Source organism: Mirounga angustirostris, unplaced genomic scaffold, assembly GCF_029215605.1.
Source record: "Mirounga angustirostris isolate CCGP_5_RB_7025 unplaced genomic scaffold, mMirAng1.0.hap1 SCAF_2, whole genome shotgun sequence".
Taxonomy (NCBI): Eukaryota; Metazoa; Chordata; class Mammalia; order Carnivora; family Phocidae; genus Mirounga; species Mirounga angustirostris.
In genome coordinates this window covers 148,988,413-149,015,663 of record NW_026991710.1, presented here as the reverse complement: position 1 = coordinate 149,015,663, position 27,251 = coordinate 148,988,413, and the positions used below count along the sequence as shown (strand labels likewise).

The 27,251-nt window shown below is 36.4% G+C and overlaps 1 protein-coding gene across 2 annotated transcripts in view; it reads left to right on the top strand.

The window, feature by feature from the left end:
* The window catches only part of GLRA3 (glycine receptor alpha 3), a 196,076-nt gene that overhangs the window by 98,705 nt on the left and 70,120 nt on the right, over nucleotides 1–27,251 (top strand). For both annotated transcript variants that reach the window (XM_045880116.1, XM_045880117.1), the window contains exon 4: nucleotides 16,189–16,412. In XM_045880116.1, the coding sequence (XP_045736072.1) occupies nucleotides 16,189–16,412 (224 nt within the window). The remainder of the gene's footprint in view (nucleotides 1–16,188; nucleotides 16,413–27,251) is intronic.

The following is a 27,251-nucleotide window of genomic DNA, read 5'->3' as shown; positions in this document are numbered from 1 at the left end:
TCAGCAGGGAGTTTCTGTGAGACAAAAATAGTCTTGGCAGCTGCAGGGACAGATCCTTCAGATTCCCTCCCTGAGACCAACTAATCCCCAGCAGCTAACCTCCTGTGGCCAACCAAGTTCCTAGCCTGGGCCACATTGAGATTCCTAGGGGAACTGGATGCCACAGTGGTATTGCCTCCTGGCTGGCTCACCAAAATTTGTTACTGACACCCAAGTTTGGCTGCCCATCGCTGAAGAAGCCAATACTCAAGAGATGAGTTTGGAATGGAAAGGAATAATAGCTTTATTCAGGAGGCTAGACACCTGGGAAGAAGGTGGACTCTTGTCCAAAGGCCAGCTCCAAGGTTTCTGCTTGGCCCAGGGGTTTTGAAAAGAAATTTAGGGCAGTTAATCAGTTGAGGGAGTATAGTGGTTAATCAACATTTCTAGATTACGTGCAGACTCGATGGTGCCAGCTACAGACGATATCTCGTTGCTTGGAGCTTGTGCAAAGGAGTTATCCAGAGAGGTCTGGGTCCTCTTTCGTGATGTGCAGAAGTGCTCTGTTCTTTCTTGGAAAGAATATATGATCTATAGTATAAAGAATAGTTAGTGACTCAATCACATGGGCTAAGAGTGATTCTTAAAGCTTAAGGACCACTAGGTTGGCCCGAGGGGCAGAAGCAACTTCACTGCAATATGCAATGATTGTTTCTACAAGAATTAATTCCCCTAGAGCTCTAAAGTGCAGCTAATAACCTCCACACAGGTTTTTGGCCTATCCTCAGATGAACAGCTAGGTAAGAAGTATCTGGATTGCTCAGAAGGGAATCAACCCAAATCTGGAACATATAATATGTAACTCACTAAATCTTTTCTAAAGTTAACTTCTGTTAATATTTATCCTCTCTCATTTCATGGAAAATCATATGCAATATAAGCCCTCCCTCATGAATTGAAAGATTCCCAGAAGACACAGGGATTTTTCAGGAAAAACATTGAATTTTTATATATCAATTGGAATGTAAAATTGTGATAACAAGGCTCAATATTGAGAACAATTTGAAAATACTGAAAATATTTATTGAAATAATTGATTTACATGACCAATTTTCCAACTGAGGACAAATATGAAAACAAATAAACAAAAGCAAAACAAAACAAAACAAAATAAAAAACAACAATCTTTTGCCAATAATACCTATTCCTTTGTTTTGTTTTTGTTTTATTAAACGGTGTCTTTTCCCAAAAGTCATATTGCTAAGTATTAATATTTCATTAAAATAATGGAAGGGAGTGTGAACATGATCTCAAAATAATGGATTAAATTTTAGTACTATGTAGGTGTGTAACTAAAAATCTAAATATATTTAAACTGGAAACAAGTGACTGCTTAATGGGTACAGGGTTTTCATTTGAAGTGATGAAAATCATCCAGAAAGTAGAGAGTAGTGATGGTTACATAATATTGTGTGTGTACTAAATGTCACTAATGATAAATGTTATATGCATGTATTTGACCACAATTTAAAGAGAAAAAAAAGCATATAGTTTTGTAAACACAGTTTGCATCAGACATTCACGGAAACACATCAAAGGATCTTCAAAAAGGTATTATTTTAGTGTGGAATATCTCTCAGCTATCCTCAGTAAAGTTCTCTTCCTGTCAGTGAGTTCTTAGAATTTCTTGCTTGATTTAAAGAGCTTTTATATTGTTGACTGACAATAGGATATTCTGAAGGCCAAATAATAGTTTATTTTCCAAAAGACATTTATCTTATTATCCAAGTGATATATTCCAGTAGTGGAACAACAATTATTTATTTATGTATTTATAAATATTAGATTTTATTTATTTATTTATTTATTTATTTATTTATTTATTTATTTATTTATTTGAGAGAGCACACAGGAGTGGGGGTAGGGGCAGAGGGAGAGGGAGAATCCCAAGCAGACTCTGAGCTGAGTACGGAGCCTGATTCAGGGCTCGATCCCACAACCCTGAGATCATGACCTGAGCCAAAATCAAGAGTCAGATGCTTAACCAACTAAGCCACCCAGGGGTCCCTGAAACAACAATTATTTAATGGAAGTTCCAAAAACAAATAATCATAAGCAGATCACTGCCCATATGTCATTAAATATATGAATTGCAAATTAGTAAGTACTATGTGTAAATGGTTATGTTCTTTTGAACATATGAATTATGAGAGTCATGTTAAGTAGAAATAAAATCCAACAAAGAAGCACATTCTATTTTGGATACAAATTTTGATATAAATTTTTGTTCATGAATAGAAGTAGTAGTCACAGAATTTCCATGTTTTTGTTGCCTAAACCAGGAGAAACATATAAACTTCCTCTTCCCACATAGTGTAATATCAAATGGAGTAAACTGAGGTTTAGACACTGATTTGGGCAAAAATAGGAGGAAGGAAGATTGTTCCAGTTTGGGCTTTTTGGCTTTGTTTGTTTTTGTTTTTTGTTTTTTTCAGGTTTGTTGGCACAGATTGCTATGTAGGAGAAAATGAATTCTACCTGACTGTGGGCAGACAGTTTTTGCAGACAAAGGGGAATTGAATAGGAATGCAAGTGAGCACTGGAAGCAGAAGGGTGTCACTAGTTAAGTGACACTGTTGTGGGCACATTAGGACAGAGAACAACTTGTTACCTTACAACCAGAGAGGAACAGAAATTACTAGTTGTCATTGAAAGGAAGCAGCCACTGGAAGTACGGACTCTGTCCACATCTTTACCTCTAAAGCCAGGCATGTCCAAACTGAATGAACTGTATTAGTTGGAGTAAATGTCTATCACCTTCTGCAAGAATATTCCCAAGGACTAAGTTTACCTCCCCAGAAATTCTTACCTTGGAGTGAAAACACTGAGCCGCGGAATATAGCTCTTTCTTGTTTTTGCCGGTGGTTTAGTTTTCAATCTCGCTGCTGTCTGAATGTTTGTGTCCTCCGCAAAATCATATATTGAAATCCTAACCCTGCCAAAGGTAGTAGGTGGGACTTGGAGAGGTGTGGAAATCATGAGGCAACCCTCATGAATGGGATGAGTGATCTTAATACGGAGATTCTACAGAGCCCCTCAGCCTCACCATGTGAGGATACAATGAGAAGTCCACCACCTAGAAGAGGGCCCTCACCCTCATGCTGACATCCTGATCTCAGGCTTCCAGCCCCCAAACTGTGAAAGATAAATGTTTGCTGTTTCTAAGCCACTCAATCTATGATATTTTGTTATAGCAGTTTGAATAGACTAAGACAGATCGGAGTTCACTGAATCGGACTGTGTTATTTCACAGACTCAACACACTTAGGTTCTGACCAATTCTGCTAAATTACAATAATATTTCCTTTAAATATGATCATTCTAAGAAAAATCCTCATAAATTCTGAAAGAAATAGGGATTGGTCTTGTTTCTATTTTATCATCTACATACTTTTGAGAGTCTACTTTAAGTCTTGGGAATTCTTAACTTTATGTTTCCAGAATCGGTACATAATTAGGTTTTCTTAAAACATGTTTTCATAATTCTACAACAGTTCTACCCTTTTCTAGAGGATAATTAAACATATGGATAATGAAGAAGTCAAGGGGAGATTTTAAATAACCTTTCTGAGACTCTAAATAGTTCTTACAAAATGGGTTTTCTTCCCCGTGGGTTTACTAACTGACAACGGAAAGGCACTTTCCCAGTGGGCCATTATTTTCAGAATCAGTGGCCCCAGACGACCACCCTCCCTGTGGTGGGGTTTATAGAGCAAGCAAATGGTGCAGGCAACATGGGGAATGTTATGGAGATGACATTAGCAGCAATTATTCCACCATTGAGTATTAGTGTTCTACATTTTGTGATGCATGGGAACGTTTGTGTGCAGTACTTCAGAATTAGAAAATCTTATAAAATGAAACAGGCACATTTGTTAAAGAGTTTGCACTTTGTCCTCATTTCATTGAGAAAGGAAAATTATTTTCCAATCATTTTGAAATGATTCAGGGTCTCTTGCTAGAACTCCTAAAAAAGAGGAAGAATTCTGAGTTATTTTTCCATTTGGCTATGAATTCAGTGATTTTTGCCTTAAATGTTCTCTCTTTTCAAGTGATTGGCAAAAAAATTCTATTGTTCTAGAAACTTCTTTAAGACATGAGAATGATCGTGTATGCAAAACAATCCAAAAACATATATATATATCAGGGTTTCTTTATTGCTGTCTTAAGAAAGTGTTACCCCAAATTAGTGGATTAGCAACACCAATGCATCCTCTTACAATTCTGGAGGTTAGAAGTCCAAAATCCATTTTACAGAGCAAAAAATCAAGGTGCCTGCAGAGCTGTCTATGTTCCTTTGGGGGAGCTCTAGGAGTGAATCCATTCCCTTGCCCTGTACAGCTTCTAGAGGCTGCCCTTATTCTTTGGCTCATGGCCCCTTTCCTTTATTGAAACCCAAGTCAATCCCACATCACATTACTCTGATGTTGACTCTGCTTCTCTTTCACTTATAAAGATCATTGTAATCACATTGGGCCCACCTGGATCATCCCATTTCTAGGTTTATAATCACATCTGCAAAATTTTTTTTGCTAAATTAGGATGCACATTCACGGATTCTGGGGATTATGATATGCATATCTTTGGGCCATCCCTCCACCTACCACAACATATAAGATGTGCAATAAAAAGATGCTAATAATAAGTGGTAAAAGTTATAAAATATATTACAAAATGTGTATCAATGGCTAAATACCACTCTGTGTAACCTATTTCCCATAAATGAATAGAGAGTCCCAATGAGCATTTCCAATGAATCATTTCATATTCAGATATCAATATTTTGGTATATAATTACATAAATAATATATGTAAGTAACAAGGTATAATTTGATAAAACAAAAACTATTGAAACCACCACCTAACTTCAGAACAAAAACATTACCAATATTAAACATACCTGTATAATCCACCCCAACCCCATTCCCCTAGTATCTCCCTAGGTAACCACGATCAAGAATCTTGTGTTTCTAATTCCCTTGTTTGCCCTCACAATTTTGATAGATAGAGGATAGATAGATAGATAGATAGATGATAGATAGATAGATAGATAGATAGATAGATAGATAGATAGATCATAGATAAAGAGAGAAAGATTGCCTGGTTTTGAGTTTTAAAAAAATAGTGCCATAACATATTTTTGACACTCTGGTTTCACTAAATTTAACTAAGATTTATCCTCATTATTGTAAATAGCAGTATCAACCCATGTCACTGCTATGTAATATCTAATTTTGTTGACGTATCATAATTTATTATCCACTTTCCTGTCAATGGATATTTGGATTGGTTCCCAGTTTTGTTTTGTTTTTTACTATAGCTAACAGCGCTACTATAAATATTTTTGTGTTATGTCTTCTGGTGCACATGTGCAAGAGTTTAAACTTTTACTTAGAACTAAAATATTGGTCTCTTGAGTATTCATATATCTAATTTACAGTACAATGTCAATCTTTCCCACCTTTGTCTACTTTCAACAGTAATGTATATGGTATAATTTTCCTCCACATTCATGCCAAATTCTGATACCATCAAGCTTTTTATTTTTTTTATTTTTTTTTTTAAAGATTCTATTTATTTATTTGAGAGAGAGAGACACAGCGAGAGAGGGAACACAAGCAGGGGAGTGGGAGAGGGAGAAGCAGGCTCCCCGCCAAGCAGGGAGCCCGACACGGGGCTCGATCCCAGGATCCTGGGATCATGACCTGAGCCAAAGGCAGACGCTTAACAACTGAGCCACCCAGGCACCCCCAAACTTTTTATTTTTAACAATCCCTTTAGTACAAATATGGTATCTTATTAATTCTTAATTTTGCACTTCTTTGCTTATCAGTGGGTTTCAACATTTTTTCACGCAATTCTTGGACATTTGTGATCTTTGCCCAGTGAAATGTGTCTTTTTTTGAATATTTTTCTACTCAGTTTTTTGTCTTTTTCTCAATGATTAGTATGAGATCTTTTATAGCTTGGCAATAGCCAGCTCAGTTATACCTATGTGGCAAATATCGTTTTCCAGTATGGTTTGGCTTTTCATTATCCTTAAGGGGCCTTTTAATGAATAGAATTTCTTAACTTTTGACATCATAGAATTTATTAATCTTTATTTTATGATCATTACTATTGTGCTTTTTAAAGAATCTACCCTACCTCAAGGATATAATACTCAACTATGTTTTCTTTCTATTTTTTTAACCCATCTTATTTGAACTTTTAATACATCCAAACTTGTTTTTTTGAGTGTTATTGTTGGGATAGAATTGAACATTTTTGTTACAAGTAAAACCATGTATTAAGTAATCCATGTTTGCACCACTAATCTACAACTCTACTTCCTTTATATATCAAATAAAGGTTGTTTAGACTCCTCATTTTGTGCCATTGGTCAATTTGTCTTTGCACCAACCATAATGTTTTACTGCTTTATAATCATTTTAAATACCTACTACAGGAAGTCCATCTACTTTTTTCTTCTTCTCTAAGAGTGCCTTGGCTATCCTACACTTTCAGTCGTGCTCTATATAAATTATAGAATTAGCTCATCAATTTCCTCAAGAAATTGTTTTGTTTTGACAAAAATGACATTGAATCTAGCAACTAGTTTGCAAATAATTGTTACCTTTATAACATTTCCTCTTTCTTTATATAATCATGGCATCTCCCTCCCATTTATTGATTTACTTAAGTTTTCAAGAAATTAGAAAATGTTCTAGGTAAGAGTCTCATGGTTTTAAAGATTTATTTCTATATATCTTATGTGATCAGTCATAGCATGTGATATTGGTTTTTCAATATTTCAGTTCATTTCAACCCCATAAATTATGCATTCATAGAAATTTTTTATATAGAAGTCTAGTCAAATTTGCATCAAAGTTCGCCAGTTTCTTGTTCTTCATTTCGGTTTGCACTTCAGAACAGCATTCTGTGGGGTTATTTTTAATTCTGTCCTTCTGAAGTTCATTAATTAAAAGTCCATTTTATAAACGTTCAAAAGAAAACTGTTTTACTTTAATGACTTTCTTTCACTTTCAATTTGGAAAGATTACTGAGTACACTAATCAAATTAACTATAATATTGTCTTAATATTTTGATTATGTTAACCCACTATATTCTGGGTTTCATTATTGATGCAAAGTCTGCCACCAGTCTCAGTGTTTTCCAATAAAGGTAATTATGGGGCACCTGGGTGGCTCAGTTGGTTAAGCATCCGACTCTTGGTTTTGGCTCAGGTCATGATCTCATGGGTCGTGGGATCAAGCCCCGATCAGGCTCCACACTCAACAGGGAGTCGTTTGGGGAGTCTCTCTCTCCCTTTGCCCCTCCCCCTGCTCTTTCTCTCTCTCTCAAAGTAAATAAACATTTTTTTTAAAAGGTAATTATATATATACCATACGCATATCATACAATTCATCCTTTTAAGTCTATAATTAAATGACATTTAGTGTACTCACACAACTGTGCAACCATCACCACAACCATTTTTGAACATTTATCGCCCCAAAAGAAACCATGTACACTTTAGCAGTCCTTCCCCACCTCTCCCCAACTACTAATCTGCATTCTCTCACCATAGGTTTGTCTAATGTGAACATTTTTATACATGGAATTATACAACCCAGAATCTTTTGTGACTGGCTTTTTTAGCATAGTATTTACAAGATTCATCCATGTTGCAGCATGTATCAATACTCCATTTATTTTGATGACTGGATAAATAAAATGTGGTGTTCCATATGATGGGATATTTTTTGGCAGTAGAAGGGTGATTCTTTTAAACATATTTTCTTTGCCTTTGATATTCTACAGTTTTAATATAATGTCTTCATATAGACTTCTTTTTATTTACCTTTATTGGTATGTTTGAGTTCCCTGTATCTTTGCATTAGTTTCCTTTGTTTGTTCTGCAAAATTCTTGTCATTTTTGCTATTCTATTTCATCCTTCTGGAATCTCAATTCAATGTAGATTACTTTAGACTTTCCCATTTTATCTTGAAAGTCTAACCCCTTTTTTTTTTAATTTTCTCTCTCCTTTTCTTTTTTCTTTTCTTTTTTTTTAAGATTTTTATTTACTTATTTGACAGATAGAGACACAGCGAGAGAGGGAACACAAGCAGGGGGGATGGGAGAGGGAGAAGCAGGCTTCTTGCCGAGCAGGGAGCCCGATATGGGGCTGGATCCCAGGACTCCGGGATCATGACCTGAACCAAAGGCAGATGCTCAATGACTGAGCCACCCAGGCGCCCCCTCTCTCCTCTTCTCCCACTATTTACATCTGGGACATTTTTCCAACTCTACAGTCTCCTCAAATTCTTTGTTCAGAAGTTTCTTATATGCTTTAACACATCCATTAAGTCTTTAATTTCAACAATTGTATTTTCATTTTATTATTATTTTATTATTTTTCAAATATTCTTGGTCATTATCAGCTTCTATTGCAGAATTTACCTTTTATTTCCTTAAATACATTTTACCTGTTTATCTCATATTTTTGATGTGGAATTTCCACTGAATTCCCCATAGGCTCATGTCTACTTTCTTTTGTCTGTAGTAAATTATTGTTGTGGTTATAAACACATATTTGGTTGAACTTAATCTATGACATTCTTGAGGGTCTAATTAATGAATCCTTAGTCACAGGTTCGGTTTTTCCATCTTGTGGTGGTGAGAGACTCGGTTTCCCAATCTAAGCATTTGTATTTGCTTACCACCACTGCTTTTATTTTGGCTTTAGCTCACTCTTATTTTTGTTACTATTTTTGTCTTTGAAGAATCCCTTTATATTCTTGTAAGACAACAAACTTTTTAAAAGTGTGTATTTTTGGGTGCCTGGGTGGCTCGGTCGTTAAGCGTCTGCCTTCAGTTCAGGTCATGATTCCAGCGTCCTGGGATCGAGCCCCGCATCAGGCTCCAGCCCCGCATCAGGCTCCCTGCTCTGCGGGGAGCCTGCTTCTCCCCTCCCACTCCCCCTGCTTGTGTTCCCTCTCTCGCTGTGTCTCTCTCTTGTCAAATAAATTTAAAAAAAAATCTCAAAAAAAAAAAAAGTGTGTATTTTTTCCTTTATCCAGAAAATAATGTGCAGGAGAAGGCCCTCTATGTGTCTAGTCTACCATTATGTTGGAAGGACAAAGCCTTTATAAATACATTTTTCATCTATATTTGTATCTATGTCTATATTTCTTGTACATCAAGTCTTGTTTTCTCACACTCTTCATTCTATTTTATTTTTTTAAAAGAAGACTAACACCAGGTAAAAATCAGTAAAGTTCTTATTTTCATAATATATTCCTTCCATATCCTCTGTTTTTTATTCATATTGTGTTCCATTCCCTTTCCTTTAGACTGTTTGCCTGGAGGTGACAGGCACTATGCATAATTCAACTTTATAACCCTCAGCACAATGCCTGGTACACAGAAGGTGCTCAATAGATATCAAATTAAAAAAAATAAATTATAATACTAAAAGTCAGCCAAATTCCTGTATTAATCGTACAAAAATACAGTGATTACTGGATTTTGTGTCAAAATACAGGACACGTTTTATTATGTTTCCAACATTTGCCTAGATAACTTCTTTTTTTTTTTTTTTTTTTTCCATTTTGAAGACAAAACTCAATTAGATTTTCCCCAGGAAATCTTGCCTGATCCTTCCACCTTGGTCCCTATTAGCTACGCTTTCCTTATGTTTCCATAGCATGCTGTGTGTGCCTCCAGCATAGCACTTTTATGTGGAAAGATAATTGTCTCTTTACAGTCTATCTTCCACAACATAATAAACAATTTGACAGCAGAGACCATCTTTCAATATTGTATCATCAGCACTGAACTAAATTCCAGATTGGTAATATGTGATAAACATATGTTGAATGAATCTAAATAAATTTGAGACTAACATTGGTCTTTTAATATTTTTAATTTGACTAAATTCTATTGAGCTTTTAGCAAAAATAAATGATCTACCTCATGCTCAAATATATACATGTGCCATTAAGCATACATATTTTACTTTTACAGAAAATAATTGATAACAATGTAGTATGCCAAAATTTGTGTCAAGTTAAGAATCGCATAGCTTTCGAATACATTTCCAATAATTTAATAAGGTTAAATACCATTCCCCAATAACAGCATCAACAGCATCATCAACAATTTTAAAAACAGTAATAGAAACTGAGTTCTTTAACCTGAATAAAGTATCTTTTCAAAAGATTAATTAGTACCCTGAATTTTGAATTTGTAAAACCATTTTTATTAAATGAGATTATAAATAAAAAAGGCAGTGATACTTTCACTATAATCATTATTTTATATGAAACTGTTTACAATCATTGGAAAGCATTCAAGTTGTTTAGAAAAAATACTCTAGTTAGTGATATTATTTATTTTTGTGCTATTTTGTGATGATTATTTTTATAATAAAAGTATCTTTTAGAAATATTGCTTTCTGAAAATATGCCTAGCATATTCATTTTTAAGAATACTTTATATCCTTAATTTTTGCTCAAATTTATTGAGACATGATAAAAAAAGATGTTTAATTATAGTAAATAAATCAACACATTTAAGTTTTTTGCCAATTGCATGATTCTGTATGTTCCAGACCCTCATCAGTTACATGAAAAATTATTTGTGTAAGAAAAATGCACCAACAAAACAAAGGAGCAAAGGCAGGAGAAAAGAGCGAGAGAGAGGCAAACCAAGAAACAGACTCTTAATGGTAGAGAATAAACTGATGGTTACCATGGGGGAGGTGGGTGAGGGGATGGGTGACATAGGTGATATGGAATTAAGGAGTACACTTGTGATGAGCACCCGGTGTTGTATGGAAGTGTGGAATCACTATATTGTACACATGAAATTAATATTACACTCTATGTTAACTATGCTGGAATTTAAGTAAAAACCTAAAAAAAAAAAGAAAAGAAAAATGCATCATACAACTATTGGAATGATGATTAAGAAGAATACTAGAAAATGCATACAATTCATTAAGTGAAAATGAAAGATGCAAAAACACATGTCCACTGTAATTTCAACTACACGAAAATGTGTAGGATAAAGAAGAGAAAAAAACAAAGACGTCAAGGTATCAATAGTGATAGTGTTGTAGAGACCCGTTTCCTTTACTCCATAAGGATGCAAATGAAAACCACTTGCACACACCACCAGTATAGAAATGTGGTGGCTAGTCCTGCAGAAGCAGTGCATGTGTACGTGTATGGGGGAGTGGTGGAAGAGGAAAGAGGGAGACAGACACAGAGACAGAGAAGCAGAGAAGCAAGGAGAGGACAGGGCAGAAATAAGTAAGAAGGCAGGGAGAAAAGAAAGAAGTGAGAGAAGTCTGCTGGATTGGAAAGGACCTGAAAGCACTAGGGAACTTCAGACTTACCTGAACTGTAGACCAGAGGGAAGAGAAGCACTTAACAAATTTGTTAACATTTGATGATTATTTTCCTTACATTTTTTCTAATTGGTCGTTTTAGTTTCTAGCAATCCTATACTCCCCTAGACAGCCAAAGATGAATGCTGTATTCTGTGTTATTTTGGGTGCTACACTGGGTTGTGATTTTTACTGAGTTTGGTCTTTCCCCAGGGTACCTATTTTGGAAAAATGACAACCTGGCATCTATTAGATTTAACTGGATAACATTTCGTTATAGGGCGTGTAGTTTCCTATCAGTAAGGATGTTGATCAGTAAACCCCCAAATTCCTTACAAAAATCAAAAAAGAAACAAAACACAACAACAACAACAAGAAACCACAAACATGAACTACATAAACCCAGAACCTTTGCATTAGTTTAGAAAACAGTTGTTTTGCATACAAGGCAATGTATCCTTTACAGCTCTGAAACCAGAATGTATGAGCTTGGATTACAACTCTGCCACCTATTAGCTCTGTAATCATGTTGAAGTTACTTGGCCTATCTTTGTCCCCTAGTCCACATCTGTAAAATTGGGCAAATAATAATACCTACCTCATAGATTTTCTATCAGGATGGCAGGAGTAATCCACGAAGCAACTAGTAAAACATCTGGCACAAAGTGAAATGTAAGCAACGATATTTACCATTATGGAAAAGGGCCGTGGAACACAAACCAATTATATAGAGAGAAGGGGAGGAGGGGCAATTGAATAAAGACAGGAAATACAAAAATATATAAATGTTGAAATGCAAAAGTTAATACAAAAAGTTAATGATAAGCTTATCACACTGGTTTGAAAATTTTCCATAAGATATTATTCACCAGGTTCAACATTACAATTATCTGCCCCAAATTCTTATATGGCATATCAAAATGCCCCTATTATTTCAAAAACTAATTTATAAAGAGAAAAAACAACCAAATTTGTATTTAATATGAATTTTAATTTTGAGGCTCTAAAAGCTAGTATTTAATGAGTGCGGTTCTAAGTACTTTGTGTGGATCAAGCCAATGCTCACAGCACCTGTCTGAGAGGAAGTACTATTGTAACTCTATTTTACAGAAGAAAAAACAAGACACGGGGAGATTAGAAAGCTATCTCACTGGGAGAGTTGAGATTCCATCCTAAAAAAACTTACTTCCTGAGTCTAGTATATGAACCATTATACAATTTGCCTAATGGAATTACTATTTTTTGTACCTCATAACGTAAGATTTCAAATATAAGTTCTATTATTTACTATGTGAAATACAGATGCAATTTAAACTACATTTTAATGGATACTTATTTCAAAACCAAACATGAAATATAACTTTACTTTGTCAGCAAAATATTTTCTTAAAGAATTAATTAAACTAATTAGAATAAAGTGTATTTTTCTATTCGAATAATAACAAGAAATTTTGACTTCTGAAATGTCAAAATTAGTCTTTTTGTATTATGAAATAATAACTATTTCATCACTGTTACTGTACAATATTAATAATATACTAATATAGTATAACATATACATATAACTATATAACATATAGTTAACATATAACTTGCCAGTTATTTTTTCCTGACAAACATCATTATAACTGGAGTGGCTTTCATCTTCTCCTATAATTAAGGCAGAGAGAAACTGACTTCAGTCTGATCACCTATTCCTTTGGCGGTAGATAGGGCTGATACTAATATAGTATAACATATAATAAATATTATTTATTATGTAACATGAAAAAGTGATGAAAAATAAGATTAACTTCTGAAGGTTTTACTGCAGGAGTTTGTAGAGAAAAGAATCATTACATGTCTCTGTCCTAAAATTTTATGATTCCATATAAAAGTCAATTTAGGTGCCTTATAAGACTTAAGAATGAGTTCAATACATGTCTAGATTTTCAGAAATGTGAAATATAAATATTTATTTCATTTTCATATATATTATCTCATATTTATTATTGTCTTTTTCTTTTTACTCACATATAACCTTTCTACATTTTCACCCTTATAGGGCATAGCCCAGGTGAATAGGGAAAATTCCATTAATAAAACAATTAGTCTTTGTTTTACATATAGTCAGGAATGATTACATTTTAAACCAACTTTAGTGGGTCTATTTTAAAATTTTTTGCATGTGCTGCATACACATCCATTATCTCTATTTTGCAAAATTGTTTCCCGCTTTAGTTCATGGTCATTTAGTATAGGCAAGTTATTGCAAATCAAGTTACAAGGACTTCTTTCAGGTGGCATTATTTGACGATGTCATTTTATTTACGCTTTGCACATTTTCACAAATGATCAGGACGCACAGATAATATTGGTTGCCCAGTATGAATGGGATACACTGGCTATGAAGAATAAGCTTTAAACATTTATTTTTAAAATGCTGAATTTGGTTGTTTAATAGGGAAGCTTCGGGCGCCTGGGTGGCTCAGTTGGTTAAGCGACTGCCTTTGGCTCAGGTCATGATCCTGGAGTCCCTGGATCGAGTCCCGCATCGGGCTCCCTGCTTGGCGGAGAGTCTGCTTCTCCCTCTGACCCTAACCCCTCTCATATGCTCTCTCTCATTCTCTCTCTCTCAAATAAATAAATAAAATCTTTAAAAAAAAAAAAAAAAGAATAGGGAAGCTTCCCAGAACAATGTTCATTTGCAGGCAGGTTAAAACCCAAACTGCGAGAACTGTTAAAACCTCAGTTTCTAGGCTTTCAGGAGATGGTCATTTTTGAATTTTGCTTTGGACCCTGGCCCTAAACCGAAGACCTAAATGTGTTTGTAAACAAAGATATTTCTGGTTATTCACAAAAAGAGCACAATGGATATAGGATAGCATTTGGCCTCGGTGACAGGTGACAGTTGATTTCTGCATTGTGTAATTTAGAAACAGAAACTGAAGCATACCTGGGTGGTTTTTGTTTTTGTGGGGTTTTTTGTTCTGTTGTGTTTTGTTTTTTAGCTCATTCCGGTAGCAAAAAAAAAGTGTTCCTGGAAGATCCAAGATTCTGTCTATAAAATTATCACTAAACCAAGAGCATAGGATCAGGAGATTCAACCAAATTTTATTACATATACTGTAGCTTAAAAGTACTTTTATTTTAGCCTCACAGTGGGGAACACTTGCAGGCTGTCTCAATTATATATAATTGTATATATATAAAAAATCTTAAGAATCGGTCCAAAGGAAATTCCTTACTTGTCAGTTATTTTTCCTGGCGGGTAACATTATAACTGGAGTTGCTTTCATTTTGTCCTACAGTTAAGGCAGAGAGAAACTGACTTCAGTCTGATCACCTATTCCTTTGGCGATAATTAGGGTTGAGGCACAGACTACAGAGTAATTAGGGTTGCAAGAACTGCCCATAGAACAGGGAGCTATGCTTCTTGGCATTCTGAACTCTAGGCTAAGAGAGGATGACCTGTCTTTGGCTGGGAGAAGCTTGTTCATATATCCGCATTTACAGGTTCTGCAGATCCTTGTGGCTGGTGAGATTTCCACATTATCGTGAACTTTGTGGTAAAAAGCTGAAGTGAACTCTGTTCCATTGTCACTTTGGAAGATACATGGGGCACCTAGCAAGCAGAAAAAAATATTATCTGGTATGTAACCTCAGTTACAGTTAGAAGATAAGGGTCTCAGTGCACAAATAATAATCACGGGAACATAAATATTTGTAACGTTCACTACTCTGAATTTGACCACCCTGCACGAGAAGCAATCTACCAGGCCTGATATTATGGAAACATTCTTTGTGATTGCTTGGCTATTATATTCTGTTAACATGTAATTTGGTTTTCAAGGAATAAAAAAGTAGATGAAAACTGGTGTTCAGTTTCTCTGAATATCTCCAACCTTGACTATTTTCCATGGAAATAAAATCTTCCTAAAATGTTCACTTTACTCACGCTTATAACGAAGTCTGCATGTTTAATTTATTCACTCATTTCAAAAATCTAAGGGGAAAATTACAAAGTCATAGGTAGTGTTTATGCTCATATACTTGTGTACAAAACCCACACATACACCTGGCTATGAATCTATGTCATTCTGTACATTAGTCCAGAAATTGTGAGTAAGAATTTGATTGATATCTTTGACTCTTCCCCTTTTTAGCCAACTGTGAATAGTCTAATCAGAAAAACTCTTTAGCCAAATCTTCTTAAAGGATTACTGGCAATAATGTTACTTTATTTTTCTTTCATTATTTCAAAATCACCTTTTTTTCCAAATCACCTGTTTCATGGAACTTATATGCTATATTAAACATGAGGAAACATGTCTTCATTGTAAAGAAACATATGTAATCACTTTTATAAAACAGCTTTCAAGAAAATTTCACTAAATGCATTCTGGATGCTATTGGATATCTACTAAAAGAAATGGTTCTAGAAAATAAATGCAAAGGTGAAAATATTTTATTTCAAGTGTCTGATAGCAATCCAACATTTTATTCTGACAAACCAGGAAAGTGAAATTTGAATGGAATGGCAAAATATAAGCATAATAAAATTGTACTCTTCTGTGACCTTTTCTTTAGAGACATATAGATGACTAAAAACATGGGCAAAGCCTTGTAACTAAAATGACTTTTGTCAGTAGTAATGAGTGAGGACTGTGGGGTATGGAAAGCTCACAAGGATGTCAGTGGCTTTTGCTAAAATTCAGAGGTGCCCAAAGAATAGCACATAAGATTCTAAACTTTTAAAGCAGGTTTTTTTTTCTTTTCTTTCTTTTGTCATAGGATTACAGAGTGAATATCTTTCTTCGTCAGAAATGGAATGATCCTCGCCTTGCATATAGTGAATATCCTGATGACTCTTTAGACCTAGACCCTTCCATGTTGGACTCCATTTGGAAACCTGATTTGTTCTTTGCCAATGAAAAGGGTGCCAACTTTCATGAAGTTACTACAGACAATAAATTGTTAAGAATTTTCAAGAATGGAAATGTTCTTTATTCAATAAGGTGAGTCATAGACAAGTCCCTGATTTCAGTGAAATACTGTGTTTTTTTTTTAATGAGTGTTTTGAGATTTTTGAGTAAGTGCTATCATTGTTCCACTTGAGTTCCTCTAATATACCATTTCCCAAATATGTCTAATCACCAATAATAGACCCAAGTTCCAGAACTAGGAACTGTATGAGTAATTCTTAGAAATCCACTTTTTTAAACAAATGGCTCAGCCTCTTAATATCAGCCAAATTGGTGGGCAGTTTTAAGGCAAATTGAATGATAGCTGATTCATACACTGTGATTATATTTTTATGAATGCATACTTCCTTTAAATATTTGTCAGTGAAAAAATATTTTTATTTACTTGTCTGGGATTCATTTTCCATAAATTATTTTTCAGGTATTTGTATTTTTTTGATCTCCTTGGGTTTCTCTGGTCATTCTTTAGAAAAGATCTTATTTACATTTCAGTTATTTATCATGTATTTCTAAGAAGACTATGTAGCTTTTAAAAACTAACACCAAAACATAACAATAATTAATACCAACAAATAAACACTAATATTAAAATTTCTTGACTGTTGAACTTTAGAGCCCATTCAACTTTGTCTGTTTTTAAATATCAAACAGGTGTAAAATCAATAAATAACAATTTGAAAGGATATATTTGATAATTTGTGTCACACATGAAAAATATTTTAAAATAAAATTATTATCTTAAAACTTCCATAATTATTTTCTTTATTTAGTTTAGGGGTAGATTATGGATATTTCATTATTTATATCAAGTCTTATTGGAATTGGAAAATGGTGCCATGCATTATGACTTGCTTACGTATCTTGCAGTTTTTTTGAGAAAGGTTATGAAATGATTCTGAATTGCATCTTTTGTCTTTCAGTATGAGTTCAGATGAAACAGATGATGTCTCTCAGCTCCTAGTTTTTGTTTGTTATAACCAGACTCGTTTAATCAGACTAAATTCATTTTTTGTGAATTTTGTTTTTAAAACATATTTTGTTTTTAAAAATCTCACAGGACTTTAAAATCTTCAAATGGCAAACAGTTTCTTTGTTAACAAAAGTTGTGCTAGAAAAAAAAATCTCACTCAGTTTACAAATGGAACATCTGTGATATCTCATGAGAGACCTGGCTTTCCTGCTTGTTTAAAGACTGTCCTGGCAAACCTGACTTATTGAACTTATCCGTTTATCTGTACTTCCTTCTTAAACCTCCTAAAACAAAGAAATAAACTGAGTAAGAATAAAAATGGCATTAGCACACCAGAGGATGAAAGTGATGGGAAAGAAGACAGTGACAGATGAGCAATGATGACATATTTTAGGATTCTGGAAAATGAATGCATATTGAAAACTGACTTAACAAGCACAACTGAAATCTAAGCTACAGTGGTGGAACCCAAAAAGAAGAAAATAATATCCTCAAACTTTTAGAAATTTAAGGCAGCTAGGACTTCAGAAAGTGGGAGCTAGAAAAAAAGAAAAGGACAAGAATTGATTTAAAATTTGCAGAAAGAAGACTAAGCTTTCTATTCCTGATTTTCTTGTCCATGTCCTTCAGACTAGGAACTACCTTTTTGCCACCTGAAATGAGCAGAAAGAGGACAGAAAATCTGGGAGAGCTTGCACCAAGAACTTCAGGAGTAGAGACTCTAGGCATAGCTGGCATCTGTCATGTGACATTATACTGAGAAAATGGAGATTACATGAGGTTTGCACACTGTATGGTGAAACCTTTGTTCTCCCTAAAATACTGAAAGCCAGTCCTAAACTTCTTCCACTGAGCAGTAGTAGTCAGAAGAATATACCTCTGGGAAAATATCTACAGATACTGGGGGGGGGGGGGGGGGGGGGGCGGAGCAAGATGGCGCAGGAGTAGGAGACCTGGATTTCCTCTGGTCTCAGGAATTCAGCTGGATAGGGATCAAACCATTCTGAACACCTACAAACTCAACAGGAGATCGAAGAAAAGAATAGCAACAACTCTCTGAACAGAAAAGCGACCACTTTCTGGAAGGTAGGACGTGCGGAGAAGTGAATCTGAGGTGATATACGGGAGGATAGATGGCAGGGGAGGGGGCCTACGTCGGCCGCTCTGGCAAGTGATAGAGCCTCGGAGAACAAAATCGGAACTTTTAGAAGTCTGCTCCACTGAGGGACTTTGCTCCAGTGACTAAGTGGGGGGTGGAACCCTCACAGGACAGTGTGGTCTCAGGACCCTCAGGGTCACAGAAAGACTGGGGGTGCCTGAGTGTGGCAGAGCCCCCAAGTATTGGACCAGGGAAGCCGGCTGCAGAGACGGAGCCGAGGTGTGGGCTCTCAGCTCAGGGTTGCCATAGACTGTGATCCAGGGCACAGTCGGGCCACTCCTCCTCCAGCAGGGACCCAACAAGCGGCAGATCTGGAGAGACTCCCCTTCGTCCCCCAGGAGGAGCGGCACCGGAGCGCACTGCAGGAATCTGCTGGGTTTGGAGACTCCACACTGTCGGGTGCCAGAGACAGAAACGGTCACAGGCTGGGTGAGCACGGAGTGCAGCCAGAGACCGGGGAGATGGGAGTGCCTGACTGCTTTTCTCTGGGGGCTCACTGAGGAGTGGGGCCCCGAGTTCTCGGCTCCTCTAGGGTGGAGATTGGGAGGCCGCCATTTTCACTCTCATCCTCCAAAGCTGTGTGGAAAACTTGCAGGGAACAGAAGCTCCAGAGAGCAAACCCGAGCAGATTCCTTAGCCCAGACCGGGCAAGGGCGGGGCAATTCTGCCTCCAGCAAAGACATTTGGGAACCACAGCAACCAATCAGTGAGAACAGCCAGCCAAGACCAAGTTTACCGATCAATGAGAACGGCAGAACCCCAGCGCTAGGGGAATAACGCACATAGAATCCATGGCTTATTTCCAATGATTCTTTAGTTGTTCAAAGTTAATTTTTTTTAACTGTCTTTTTTTCTTTTTTGACTTTTTCTTTTTCCCTTTTTCAACCAACATCTTATCAATCCCTTTTATAAAAAACATTTTTATTTTTCATTTTTAGAGTCATATTCTATCCCTACATAGTAGTTACCCATATTTTTGGCATATATATATATATAAGTTGTTCTCTCTTTAAAATTTTGAGATAGTTTCTTCTAGCAGATCAAAATATACTCTAAATCTCTAGTGTATGGCTTTTTACTACTCTCCTGCCTGATTACATTCTCTCCCTTTTTTTTTCTTTTTTTTTAAATCCTCTTCTTTCTTTTTTCAAACAACTTCTTATCAATTCCTTTTATAAAATTTTTTTTAATTTTCATCTTTACAGTCATATTCCATCCCTTCAACATATCAACCCTTATTTTTGTACATATATAAGTTTTTCTTTCTTTAAAATATTGGGAGGCACTTTCTTCTAACAGACCAAAATACACCAAAATCTACTGTGTGGCACTGATCTATGTACCAGACTGATCATATTTAATCATATTCTGTTTTTTTTGTTTTGTTTTGTTCTGTCTTTGTTTGTTTTTATCTTTATCTTTTTCTTTTTCTTTTTTCTCTCTTTCCCCTTCTTTTCCCCCGGCTTCAAGTCTTTAGATTATATTTTCTGGGGACGTTGTTACCCTGTTAGCATTTTGTTCTCTCATTCATCTGTTCTCCTCTGGACAAAATGACAAGATGGAAAAAATCACCTCAACAAAAAGAACAAGAGGTAGTACCGACTGCCAGGGACCTACTCAATATGGACATTAGTACGATGTCGGATCTAGAGTTCAGAATCATCACTTTAAAGATATTAGCTGGGCTTGAAAAAAGCATGGAAGTTATTAGAGAAACCCTTTCTGGAGAAATAAAAGAACTAAAATCTAACCAAGTCGAAATCAAAAAGGCTATTAATGAGGTGCAATCAAATATGGGGGCGCTAACTGCTAGGATAAATGATGTAGAAGAGAGAATCAGTGATATAGAAGACCAAATGATGGAAAATAAAGAAGCTGAGAAAAAGAGAGATAAACAACTACTGGATCATGAGGGCAGAATTCGAGAGATAAGCGATACCATAAGACGAAACAACATTAGAATAATTGGGATCCCAGAAGAAGAAGAAAGAGTGAGAAGGGCAGAAGGTATATTGGAGCAAATTATAGCAGAGACCTTCCCTCATTTGGGGAAGGAAACAGCCATCAAAATCCAGAGAACCCCTCTCAAAATCAATAAAAATAGGTCAACACCCCGACATCTAATAGTAAAACTTACGAGTCTCAGAGACAAAGAGACAATCCTGAAAGCAGCTTGGGACAAGAGATCTGTAACCTACAATGGTAGAAACATTAGATTGGCAACAGACCTATCCATAGAGAGCTGGCAGGCCAGAAAGGACTGGCAGGATATATTCAGAGCACTAAATGAGAAAAAATATGCAGCCAAGAATCCTATATCCAGCTAGGCTGTCATTGAAAATAGAAGGAGAGATAAAAAGCTTCCAGGACAAACAAAAACTAAAGGAATTTGCAATCACGAAACTAGCCCTACAAGAAATATTGAAAGGGGCCCTCTAAGCAAAGAGAGACCCTAAAAGCAACATAGACCAGAAAGGAACACAGACAGTATACAGTAACAGTCGCCTTACAGGCAATACAATGGCACTAAATTCATATCTTTCAATAGTTACCCTGAATGTAAATGGGCTCAATGCCCCAATCAAAAGACACAGGCTAATCAGATTGGATAAAAAAACAAGACCCATCGATATGCTGTCTGCAAGAGACTCATTTTAGAACCAAAGACACCCCCAGATTGAGAGTGAGGGGGTGGAAAACAATTTACCATGCTAATGGACACCAAAAGAAAACTGAGGTGGCAATCCTTATATCAGACAAATTAGATTTTAAACCAAAGACTGTAATAAGAGATGAGGAAGGACATTATATCCTACTTAAGGAGTCTATCCAACAAGAAGATCAAACAATTGTAAATATTTATGCCCCTAACATGGGAGCAGCCAATTATATAAGGCAATTAATAACAAAAGCAAAGAAACACATCAACAACAATACAATAATAGTGGGGGACTTTAACACCCCCCACTGAAATGTACAGATCATTAGGCAAAAGATCAACAAGGAAATAAAGACTTTAAATGACACACTGGACCAAATGGACTTCACAGACATATTCAGAACATTCCATCCCAAAGCAATGGAACACACATTCTTCTCTAGTGCCCATGGAACATTCTCCAGAATCGATCACATCCTAGGTCATAAATCAGGTGTCAACCGGTACCAAAAGATTGGGATCATTCCCTTCCTATTTTCAGACCACAATGCTTTGAAACTAGAACTCAATCACAAGAGGAAAGTCGGAAAGAACTCAAATACATGGAGGGTAAAGAGCATCCTACTAAAGAATGAATGGGTCAACCAGGAAATTAAAAAAGAATTCAAAACATTCATGGAAACCAATGAAAATGAAAACACAACTATTCAAAATTGTTGGGATGCAGCAAAGGCAGTCCTAAGAGGAAAGTATAATGCAATACAAGCCTTTCTCAAGAAGCAAGAAAGGTCTCAAATACATAACCTAACCCTACACCTAAAGGATCTGGAGAAAGAACAGCAAATAAAGCCTAAACCCAGCAGGAGAAGAGAAATAATAAAGAACAGAGCAGAAATCAATGAAATAGAAACTAAAAGAACAGTAGAACAGATCCACGAAACTAGGAGCTGGTTTTTTGAAAGAATTAACAAGATTGATAAACCCCTGGCCAGACTTATCAAAAAGAAAAGAGAAATGACCCAAATCAACAAAATCATGAATGAAAGAGGAGAGATCACCACCAACACCAAAGAAATACAAACAATTATAAGAACATATTATGAGCAACTCTATGCCAGCAAATTAGATAACCTGGAAGAAATGGATGCATTCCTAGATGTATCAACTACCAAAACTGAACCAGGAAGAAATAGAAAACCTGAACAGACCATAACCACTAAGGAAATTGAAGCAGTCATCAAAAATCTCCCAACAAAACAAAAGCCCTGGGCCAGATGGCTTCCCAGGTGAATTCTACCAAACATTTCAAGAAGAATTAATACCCATTCTTCTGAAACTGTTCCAAAAAATACAAATGGAAGGAAAACTTCCAAACTGGTTTTATGAGGCCACCATTACCTTGATCCCCAAACCAGACAAAGACCCCATCAAAAAGGAGAATTACAGAGCAATATCCCTGATGAACATGGATGCAAAAATTCTCACCAAAATACTAGCCAATAGGATCCAACAGTACATTAAAAGGATTATTCACCACGACCAAGTGGGATTTATTCCTGGGCTGCAAGGTTGGTTCAACATCTGCAAATCAATCAACGTGATACAATACATTAACAAAAGAAAGAACAAGAATCATATGATCCTCTCAATAGATGCAGAAAAAGCATTTGACAAAGTACAGCATCTTTTCTTAATCAAAACTCTTCAGAGTATAGGGATAGAGGGTACATACCTCAATATCATAAAAGCCATCTATGAAAAACCCAGAGCGAATATCATTCTCAATGGGGAAAAACTGAGAGCTTTCCCCCTAAGGTCAGGAACATGGCAGGGATGTCCACTATCACCACTGCTATTCAACATAGTATTAGAAGTCCTAACCACAGCAATCCGACAACAAAAAGAAATCAAAGGCATCCAAATTGGCAAAGAAGTCAAACTCTCACTCTTTGCAGATGATATGATACTTTATGTGGAAAACCCCAAAGACTCCACTCCAAAACTGCTAGAACTCATACAGGAATTCAGTCAAGTGGCAGGATATAAAATCAATTCACAGAAATCAGTGGCATTCCTATACACCAACAACAAGACAGAAGAAAGAGAAATTAAGGAGTCGATCCCATTTACAATCGCACCCAAAACCATAAGATACCTAGGAATAAATCTAACCAAAGAGACAAAGGATCTGTACTCAGAAAACTATAAAATACTCATGAAAGAAATTGAGGAAGACACAAAGAAATGGAAAAACGTTCCATGCTCATGGATTGGAAGAACAAATATTGTGAAGATGTCAATGCTACCTAGAGCAATCTACACATTCAATGCAATCCCCATCAAAATACCATCCACTTTTTTCAAAGAAATGGAACAAATAATCCTAAAATTTGTATGGAACCAGAAAAGACCCCGCATAGCCAGAGGAATGTTGAAAAAGAAAAGCAAAGCCGGCGGCATCACAATTCTGGACTTCAAGCTCGATTACAAAGCTGTCATCATCAAGACAGTATGGTACTGGCACAAAAACAGACACATAGATCAATGGAACAGAATAGAGAGCCCAGAAATGGACCCTCAACTCTATGGTCAACTCATCTTTGACAAAGCAGGGAAGAATGTCCAATGGAACAAAGACAGTCTCTTCAACAAATGGTATTGGGAAAATTGGAAAGCCACATGCAGAAGAATGAAACTGGACCATTTCCTTACACCACACACAACAATAGACTCCAAATGGTTGAAAGACCTCAATGTGAGACAGGAGTCCATCAAAATCCTAAAGGAGAACACAGGCAGCAACCTCTTTGACCTCAGCCGAAGCAACTTCTTCCTAGAAACATCGCCAAAGGCAAGGGAAGCAAGGGCAAAAATGAACTATTGGGACTTCATCAAGATAAAAAGCTTTTGCACAGCAAAAGAAACAGTCAACAAAACAAAAAGACAACCGACAGAATGGGAGAAGATATTTGCAAATGACATGTCAGATAAAGGACTAGTATCCAAAATCTATAAAGAACTTATCAGGGGCACCTGGGTGGCTCAGATGTTTAAGCGTCTGCCTTCGGCTCAGGTCATGATCCCAGGGTCCTGGGATCAAGTCCCACATCGGGCTCCTGACTCAGCAGGGAGTTTGCTTCTTCCTCTCCCTCTTCCTCTCCCACTGCTCATTCTCTCTCTCTCTGTATCTCTGTGTCTCAAATGAATAAATAAAATCTTTAAAAAAAAAAAAAAAAAGAACTTATCAAACTCAACACCCAAAGAACAACTAATCCAATCAAGAAATGGGCAGAAGACAGGAACAGACATTTTTCCAAAGAAGACTTCCAAATGGCCAACAGACACATGAAAAAGTGCTCAACATCGCTTGGCATCAGGGAAATCCAAATCAAAACCTCAATGAGCTATCACCTCACATCAGTCAGAATGGCTAAAATTGACAAGTCAGGAAACGACAAATGTTGGCGAGGATGTGGAGAAAGGGGAACCCTCCTACACTGTTGGTGGGAATGCAAGCTGGTGCAGCCACTCTGGAAAACAGTATGAAGGTTCCTTAAAAAGTTGAAAATAGAGCTACCATATGATCCAGCAATTGCACTACTGGATATTTACCCCAAAGATACAAATGTAGGGATCCGAAGGGGTACGTGCACCCTGATGTTTATAGCAGTTATGTCCACAACAGCCAAATTGTGGAAAGAGCCAGGATGTCCATTGACAGATGCATGGATAAAGAAGAAGTGATATATATATACAATGGAATATTATGCAGCCATCAAAAGGAATGAGATCTTGCCATTTGCAACGACGTGGATGGAACTGGAGGGTATTATGCTGAGCGAAATAAGTCAAACAGAAAAAGACATGTATCATATGACCTCACTGATATGAGGAATTCTTAATCTCAGGAAACAAACTGAGGGTTGCTGGAGTGAGGGGTGGGGTGGGAGGGATGGGGTGACTGGGTGATAGACACTGGGGAGGGTATGTGCTCTGGTAAGCACTGTGAATTGTGCAAGACTGTTGAATCTCAGATCTGTACCTCTGAAACAAATAATGCGCTATATGTTAAGAAAAAAAAAAGAAGAACATAGCAGGAGGGGAAGAATGAAGGGGGGAAATCGGAGGGGGAGACAAACCATGAGAGACGATGGACTCTGAAAAACAAACTGAGGGTTCTAGAGGGGAGGGGGGGTGCAAGGATGGGTTAGCCTGGTGACGGGTATTAAAGAGGGCACGTTTTGCATGGAGCACTGGGTGTTATGCACAATGAATCATGGAACACTACATCTAAAACTAATGATGTAATGTATGGTGATTAACATAACAATAAAAAATAAAAAAAATACCTACAGATACTGACAATTGGGGAACCACCAAGGAAAAATGTGCACAGCCATGTTATTATTCTACTGTTAAGGCTATTACTCAATGAACCATCTGCTACTAACTGAGTTCCAAATGGTTTTTCTTGCCTCATTCATAAAAACAGACATTTGAGAGCATTCTATAATATTAATAATCAAAAAAGAAGCAAAGCAAAGGCAATGGGGTGCCTGGGTGGCTCAGATGGTTAAGCGTCAGCCTTAGGCTTGAGTCATGATCTCAGGACCCTGGGATTGAGCCCCATGTTGGGCTTCCAGCTCAGCAGGGAGTCTGCTTCTCCCTCTCCCTCTCACTCTTCCCCTGCTTGTGCTCTCTCTGTCTCTCTTTCTCAAATGAATAAATAAAATCTTAAAAAAAAAAAAAAAAAGAAGCAGAGGCCAAAAGAAACACACAGAGGAAATGAAGAGAGAAGAGGAGAAAATTAAAGAAAGAGAAAAGGATTTACGTAGAGAAAATGCAGAGAATTACAAAAAAAAAAAAAATCTCTGGACAGATGAGAAAACTGCATGCATGAAATAAGAAAGGAATAAAAGGAATCATTCAGACCATAACAGGAGCAAATAGTAAACCATAACAAAAAAAAGAATCAGTAGAATATTTGGAAGATGAAGTGAAGATGTCTCCCAAGTAGAATCAAGATACAAAGAAATAGAGGAGAAAGAATGTGAAAATGAGGACATCAATACAGAGACTTGATATGTTACTGAAAGAAAGAACAGAAAAAAATAGAAGTTTCCATGAAAAACAAGGAATTGCTAGATTACCTGCTGTATTGACCATTGAGAGGGACTTTGTAGTTCTGATAGGGAGTTTGTTGAATTTGTAGCTCTGATAGGGAATTTGTTGACTATTAAAATGAGAAAATTATTAGTACTAGGAAAAACAAAATGCTACATGAGAGTTATAATTATAGCAAACTACTATGCTTAACCACGAACAGTAATTACTCATAACATGTAAACACTGAATATTAATTTAACCATAAATATTTATATAACTAAATTTTGAGTATTACGGGAGAGTTAAGTACATGGAGTGTGGTATAAAAGAAATTTTTTCCTTGTAAGAAATTAATAGGCAATTTCACAAACTTAAAAAATCAAGCATAATATAATAACAATTGAGATATATGACGGCAAATCTTAGACGAGAGGCTGCTTCCGAGGAGCTAGAACTGAAGTGGGGGTAGCATGGGGAGGGCAAAAATACAACTGTTTTTTTATATGCTTTCTCTAACGTTTGAACTTCCAAATGGTATCCATGAATTATATTGATAATTTTTAAATCAAGTCCTTTTCAAGGGAGGGTTTTGAGCCAGCTGCATGGCCCTTAGATGGTCCAAGTTGGGGTTTGGTTTTACTCTACTTACAAAATTAGCCTATTACTTATTTTATGGATGCTGACAGCAGACACAACACTGGGTCAGAGATAAAGGAATGTATTACTTACTGCAAGCAAGCAACACGGGCATCAGTGAATTTGCCTAACTTCTCCCTTGCCCTCAAGTTTCACTGGAACACAGCATTCGATCCTTGTGGATGTAACACACACTGTGTATCTGTGTCCCAGCTGTGGAACACTGAGTTTGGGGAATCCACTGCCTTTACAGCAAGCGGTAAGATAAGAACAACGTTATCTCATTTCTCAAAATTAGCAGCTGCATAAACAACCCCGAGAAATGGCTCAGGTAAAAGAATG